This window comes from Nelumbo nucifera, chromosome 2, assembly GCF_055504915.1.
Source record: "Nelumbo nucifera cultivar China Antique chromosome 2, China Antique-T2T, whole genome shotgun sequence".
Classification (NCBI taxonomy): Eukaryota; Viridiplantae; Streptophyta; class Magnoliopsida; order Proteales; family Nelumbonaceae; genus Nelumbo; species Nelumbo nucifera.
Window position 1 is genome coordinate 58,041,707 of NC_142650.1, and position 7,508 is coordinate 58,049,214.

The 7,508-nt window shown below is 34.3% G+C and overlaps 1 protein-coding gene across 2 annotated transcripts; it reads left to right on the forward strand.

The window, feature by feature from the left end:
• Positions 1-2,849: 2,849 nt before the first annotated feature.
• Positions 2,850-7,094, forward strand: LOC104586182 (serine carboxypeptidase-like 51). 2 transcript variants are annotated; one of them, XM_010243340.3, is made up of 13 exons: positions 2,850-3,188; positions 3,310-3,404; positions 3,512-3,619; positions 3,715-3,955; positions 4,084-4,127; positions 4,259-4,326; positions 4,424-4,529; positions 4,634-4,833; positions 5,020-5,089; positions 5,504-5,554; positions 5,975-6,027; positions 6,093-6,228; positions 6,693-7,094. In XM_010243340.3, the coding sequence occupies exons 1-13, from the start codon at positions 3,053-3,055 to the stop codon at positions 6,768-6,770; spliced, it is 1,386 nt and encodes a 461-aa protein (XP_010241642.1). In that variant the 5' UTR covers positions 2,850-3,052; the 3' UTR covers positions 6,771-7,094. The 2 variants fall into 2 exon arrangements, with proteins under 2 accessions (XP_010241642.1, XP_010241643.1); XM_010243341.3 differs by having other exon boundaries at positions 2,850-3,178.
• The last annotated feature ends 414 nt before the right edge of the window (positions 7,095-7,508 follow it).

Here is a 7,508-nt window from a genome sequence, read left to right on the forward strand (position 1 = left end):
TAAAGTAAAGTACCAACCAACCAGCTCTCATCTCTCCAAAGAACAAACTCCTCTGAAGTCTAAAGTGGGTAGGTATTGGGTAAGGACTTCGTTGTCTCTCAAAAATTTTGTTGGGACAAATCTGATGGTTCAAATGGGATAGTTATGACGGCCATTAGATTGGAATTTACAGAAATCAGAATTCTATTCTATTCTATTCATGTACCAGTGGTTTTTCAATCAGATGGTTCTCTAGGATTTGCTTTCACCCAGTTGTTGTTCTTGCTCTAGAGATAGTGAGAATTGATTGATTATGCTTATTAGAAAATAAAAATTTATTTAGAAACCTCATTTAATAGCTTAATTTTTTAGGTTCAATGGTTCTTTGATGCAAGGGTTAAGGTATCAATATGATACTTCTGATACGGGGCGTATCATATTCGTATCATATACATATCCATGATCATGGATACAGGATACACTATGACTGGATACACACGACTTCCTATAAGTCGTGTGTATCCGTACAATATGCCTTAGTATCAAGCCGAATTGTACTGTATCGATGGGTACAGTCCGACACACACCGATACGGAGGTATATCCGTGTATAGTTTGACAAAATTGTACATTGAGTACTTTTGGATTGTTTTTCATCTTTAATACAATTTAAAAAATAGTATCATGAAAACTGAAATAAATAATTTAAGATTTATTTTTTCCAAAAAATAATAAAAACTAAAAATTATAAAAATAATATATTTCATCTACCTTAGATGATTTATATATTTTATTTTACACATAATTATATGTTAAAAATGAAAACATAGTTATTATTTGAAAAATAATTATTATATAAAAATACTAAATAAATAAATTTTCCCATCAAAATTAATGGAAAACAGAAAAATATAATTATAAAAACTGAAACGAATAATTTAAGATTTAATTTTCCCAAAAGATTTAATAAAAAATGAAAATTAAATATAATTTATTTTATCTACCTTAAATGATTTATTTGTTTTATTTTACAATTATGTGTAAAATAAAAACATTATATGTTAAAAATGAAAATATATTTATTATTTAAAAATATTTGTTATTTAAATAAAATACTAAATTAATAAATATTCCCAAAACTTAATAAATATTGAAAATTATAATTATAAAACTGAAAGAATGATAATTATTGTACAATGTTTGAATGTTCTAGAGTCCTGATATTGTTTATTGTAATATTTCTCTTCATATAATTTATTGAAGTATGCATTTCTCATGGCTTTATATCTTATTCATAGATAATTCAGCTTTTGGTTTAGTATTATTAATGTATTTATGTGATTTGTATGCATTTCACTAGCGTATCCAAGCGTTTTCTATATCTTTTGTTCATATCCATATGTTTCCAAAGCATATCCATATCCATGTCCATATCTAACTTATCCAATACGATACCCGATACCGATACTTTAATCTTTGCCTTGATAGTATCAGAACCTGTTTGACCAAAAGGTTTAGTGTTCGATCCTTGTCACCCCATTATAATTAATTAAATTTCAGAGCAAGGCATCTCAGTTTTTGATATGCAAAATTTACACTGCTAATGAGTGCAAATGAGACAAAAGGCATGAGTTTTTTATCAGATAGGAATGCAAATCATAATTAGAAACAAATAGATACAAAATTGAACCAGGTACAAAATGTGTATTTGATTCAGATTTGCATTACAAATAAACAGAGTACAGTTTTGCTTTCCATTGTTTGTGAATGGTAAGTGTGATTGGATTTGGAAGGAAACAATGGAGGAAGAGGAACCCCACCTCCCTAAGCCAAGCATCCTTGATCTCTAAAATTGAGAAATCCCAGTCTGGGGCTCTCATAACTTCCCATTAGTTATCTGTTCAAGGGACTACAACAAGCACTGAACCAGTTGCTCAATCTAATAGATTGCCTAGACTGAAAAATCAGCATGATTTGATGAACTTTAAGCATAGAAGATTTTTACAGTAAATCAGATGAGAATGATTCATCAGTAGGAGTTGACCCCTTGAACATGGAAAACATGGCAAGTTTTTAGAACCAGATTGAATCCAAAGCGCTATTTCTTGAAATCTATTTATTTTCTGAGTAACTAGAAATAGCTCCATCTAGATGATGTCATCCAAACATGCTTTAATTATTAATATAATGTTGTTGGCTTGTTGCTCCTTGAAACAAAAACCATTAATTTGAAGGCCTTGGCATTGATAAGATTCAAATTCAACAGGAAAAAATAATGAAGTTATAGTAGTTTAAGACAGAATTAAATCTTTAAGACAGCAGTGATAAGGGAATTGGGTTTCAACATGAATTCTGCCTAAACTAACCTCTGAAACCACCAAAAAAGATTGATTAATTCCTTTTTTATTTTATTTTTTGTGATTGATGAGGAGTAATGGTTGATTGAATAGTCTTGTTCCTCCTCATGGGGGCAATATATGACCCATAACATGTGCCTTGGAAGCTGGAACCTTGGATGCACTCCAATAAATTATTTGCATCACATGTATTAGTGCCTTCCTTGGAGAAATAAATTTAAGATAAAAAGAAAGTAGAGAAAAAGATATTAAAAAAAATCCTCTGTCTCCCCTACATTCTACCATTTTTATCTTGGAATGATGGAAGATATCTCCTTTCTGTGGGATCATCAATGAACAGAAACTCAAAAAAGGTAGATTGATTGGGGTTGGATCCAAAAATACAGACAGATGTGTAGTGAATAGTTTGCATTTACTTATTTAGTTGGTTATTATATTATTCCCTTTAATATGCATAAAATAAATTAACAGTCAATTAGAACCCATCAAACAGGGGACACCATACACCTAAAAAGTGACAGCAGCAGCAAGCAAAGACATTTTTTACTTATATTTTTGTTGATTTAGAATTTTAGAGATATCTTGGGGCTTTTGTTCTCTTCTTTCTGGTTTCTGATTTTTGTCTTTTCAGTTGTATAGAAACGGGGCGGCTCCAGCTGAATGGATCCTTCTTTATAACTACTTTCTGAAGGTTTTGTTCTATATGTGAAGTGGGTTATGGAGAAATTCTCTTTTCTTATTCAGCTTATTCTTTCTATTCTGGCATTTTCTTCACTGTTTCATGGAGGGTTTGTTAGTGCTGCTAGAACCAAAGATGGATCTGAACAATGGGGATACATTCAAGTGCGGCCCAGTAAGCCTAATGCTTTGCATCTTGCTTTACTATACTGTGGAACCTTAGCTCAACTGTGCTGAGCCAGATTTTCAATGTAATTGTATTGATTAAGCTTTTCTTCCTTCATGATATACTGCAGAAGCCCACATGTTTTGGTGGCTTTATAGAAGTCCACATAGAGTTGAAGATCCATCTAAACCTTGGCCAATTATTCTGTGGTTGCAAGGTGGACCTGTGAGTATTTATTACTCAAAATTTGACAAACAAATATAAGAAAACAGGTATTTATTTCATTCAATCCCCACAATTGAAGCTTGGCTTCTTCTGTTTTGGGAAAACAGGGTTCTTCAGGAGTTGGGATTGGAAACTTCCAAGAGATTGGACCCTTGGACACCGAATTGAAGCCTCGGAACTCCACCTGGTTGCGGGTAGCTGATCTCTTATTTGTGGTGAGCCATGCTTGCATTCTCGCTCATTGTTTGTCTCCCTCAGATACAGTTAAGAAAGAAGTTGAGTTTGAATTGTTTCTGCTGATACATCGTAGGAAAACCCAGTTGGAACTGGATACAGTTTTGTGGAGGATGAAAAGGAGTTGGTAAAAAACGATGAAGAGGCAGCTACTGACTTAACTACCTTGCTGAAAGCGCTCTTCAATAGAAATGCTAGGCTCCAAAAATGTCCTCTGTACATTGTAGCAGAGTCTTATGGAGGAAAATATGCTGTTACTCTTGCACTATCAACTCTAAAAGCCATTAAAGCTGGAAAATTGAAACTTCAACTTGGAGGTATATCAATTAGAAGTTTTACTTTGATACTTCACTAGATAGCATACTCATTATTTTACAGTACACCAAATCTGTAACTGTAAACTTTCTGGTTATTTATCTTTATCTCATTTACATTTTGGATTCAGGAGTTGCTTTGGGAGACAGTTGGATCTCCCCTGAAGACTTTGTGGTGAGTGGTGGATTTGAAATCATTAATTTCCCTTAACTTATCAGGTTGAGTGCATTTATACTTGGCTCTTAATTTGAAGGAATGAATTCTTAAATCTATAGATTTTAAGGCTTCTAATATTAAAAGTGCAGTTTTCATGGGCTCCCCTTCTCAAAGATGTGTCGAGGCTTGATGACAGTGGAGCCAAAAAGGCAAACAGGTCCAGTTCTATGATTTCTTGAAAGAAAAAAACAAGTGAAAAATAAAGTTTCCTATAGAATATTTGAGTTCTCTGACAAACTTATTTCATAATATAGTATTGCTCTACAAATTAAGAGGCAACTTGCAGCAGGCCACTATGTAAATGCAACATATTCATGGATAGAGCTCGATGGCATTATTAGCATGGCCAGTAACTTTGTGGTACCCTCTGTCTCAGTTTTGTCTCTTCACTTCCGATACTTTAATTGATCAGTTGATTTCCAAGCAAGCTCTTAGAGTTGGGAAGAAATTCATTTGGGTGGCAGGATTTCTACAATTTTATGCTAGATTCAGGAAGAGACTCAATTTCTGCAATGGCTATGGCATTGTCGAAGGGAGAAAGAATGAAGATGTACTCAAGATATCTCAATTCCAAGAGCTTACTGGCAGGTGGAAGTGATGACATTAATACACTGATGAATGTAGTCATAAGAGAGAAGCTTAAAATTATCCCCAGAGGTGTAGTGTAAGTCTTCTACTTTGCTTACACAAAAGCAAATTATAGTACCGTTATTCCCAAAAATTTATCTTCCTTCTATTTCTTCAGACATTTATTGCTCTATTCCTCTTTTCTCATGATATTTGATTCAGTTATTGGATGTTTTTACTTCTTTTCTTTCTACCGATTTCTTGTTCATGGTGTTTGTTGCAGATGGGGAGAGCTATCAATGTCTGTTTACTCAGCTTTAGAAGGTGATTTCATGAAACCAAGAATAAATGAGGTACTGATCCAGCATATAAATGCAAAAGCAAAAGAGTATCTGTAAATTCCAAGCACATTTTGATCATCTTCACAACTCCCCTTCTGCTACAAATAAGATACCAGACTTAAAGAAACCAATAAGAGATACACCAGCTGTTTCAACCCACTGCACTCAAGAAATCTAGTATAGAATGAACTGATCAAATTATGATGATCATAATACCTAAGTGGGTCTACTTGCATCATATACAACTTTTTTTTTTCTTTTTGAATATGATTATTGCTTTGAATTGAATTTCATGCTTCTAATATTTCTCGTTTGGAGTCTACTTATTTTTTTATTGTTTTATTGAATAAGAGCTGTACTAGTACTTGTTTTTCATTTAGACATTACATCAAAAGATAGTCTAACATTTTTTTTTTTATATTATAGGTTGATGATCTCTTAGCTGAAGGGGTCAATGTGACAATATATAACGGACAGGTATTCATTCTCGAAGTCTTTTTTTCAAGGATTCACCACCATTCAAGTTTTCTTCGCTTGGATAAGTCTTGGAGAGGACATTGGATTTCCCTTTTGGACCACCCACACGTATTTCTAGGCTATAGACTATTGAGTTTGTGCTGACAATTGACACTTAAAACCTTTTCCTTCTCTCTGGAAAGGAAAAAAAACAAAAAGAGGAAAATGGAATGGAAAGAATGTAGTTAAATTGTTTGCAAATATGTGACTTAAGATGATCAATGGTATATGGTGATTCTCATAGATAGATAGATGAACTTGTTGATAATTTACCACCATCCTATCACAACCAGTGATAATTTTTTTTGGAAGGATTGTGGGTGTCAAAAATATATCTGGTTTGAAGCCCTAAGTTTACTTTGATTGGTGGGGTTATTGTAGCTTGATGTCATATGTGCCACCAAAGGAGCTGAAGCATGGGTGAAGAAACTCAAGTAACTCTCTCTCTCTCTCTCTCTGTTTTTTTATCAATATCATTAATATCTGTTTTGTTAATCAGGTGGGATGGACTGAAACGGTTCTTGAGCATGGATAGGACTCCACTTTACTGTGGGCATGAGGATGAAACTACAAGAGGATTTACCAAGTCATACAAGAATCTACATTTCTATTGGATACTCGGGGCGGGTCATTTTGTAAGTGTTTAGATGCATAAATAAATGCTTATATGATATTCATACATACAAATATGCAGCTAAATAAGTCGGATCGGCCAAGGGATCAACCCTAACCTAATCCTTTTCTTTACCCCCCCCCTTTTTTTTTCTGAAAACTGAAATTTGGTTTATACTTTTTGACCCTATCCCAAACTTCAACTCGACCTTTTCAGGTCGGGTTCAGGCTTAGGTGCCTAAGAGCTGTTATTCTGTAAATCAATCAGAAAGCATTGAGTCATTCAGCTCATCCACTTCAGCCATTATCAATTGGCCACTGAATGTGGGCGATAGCCGGATAGATACTGTGGAAGGCAAGCATTTATGAGGAAAGCTCTTTAATCCTGGGTGCAGACTCATTAAATGGACAACAAACAGACTCTTAGTGATTCTTTCTGATATTAAATGATTGTATTTATCTCATGGTTCTGATCATCTGGGTGCAGGTACCTGTTGATCAGCCCTGCATTTCATTGAAGATGGTAGCTGACATTACACATTCTCCAATTGTTATTTCTTCCTAGAACTAGAAACAGAAATCCAGAAAAAGGAGATAAATTAAATAAGTAATACTACCAGAAGAAATGGAGTCTAACACTCAAACAACAGCAACTATAATGGCCCCAGACTGAAGAAATCACAGTTCTGATACCAACTGAATAAATGTTACTCCATTTTTTTCTTGCATTCTCTTCTTAATTTTCATTGTTTTTTGTGAATCTTCTTTGTAATTCAAAGGACTGAATGAATAGTCAATGGTATCTCATCCACAATCCACATGAATAAATATGATAATTGGAGGTTGGTCAGATGTTTCAATCATCCAAGTCATCACTCTTTGATAGATACTTCCTTTTTGTCTATGTATTTGCGTGTGTCGGTGATCTATTAGAACCTATCTGTCTATTATTGGCGCATGAGTCCAAATGGAAGAAGAGTAACAGATTTAGAATCAAAGGCATGGCGACAAATAACCTTAATTTAAGCCCAAGCTTTTTGCAGTTGAGCCTAAAATGATTCCAAATATTTCTCCATTTCATTCGCTTTTGGTGTAGCCATGTAGGGGTGCAAGTTGGGTGGGTTGGGCCAGGTTTAATTTCAACTCAGGCCCAAACCTAAGAATTGGGCCTAAGGCCTAAGTTTGGACTTGGTTCAAGGTCAAGCCCAATCTGTCAAATCAGGCCCCAGCCCACACTAGAATTTGATGTATTTGAGTTTGGTTCAGGCCTGGCTTGGGTTGGTCAATCACCCCACATTATACC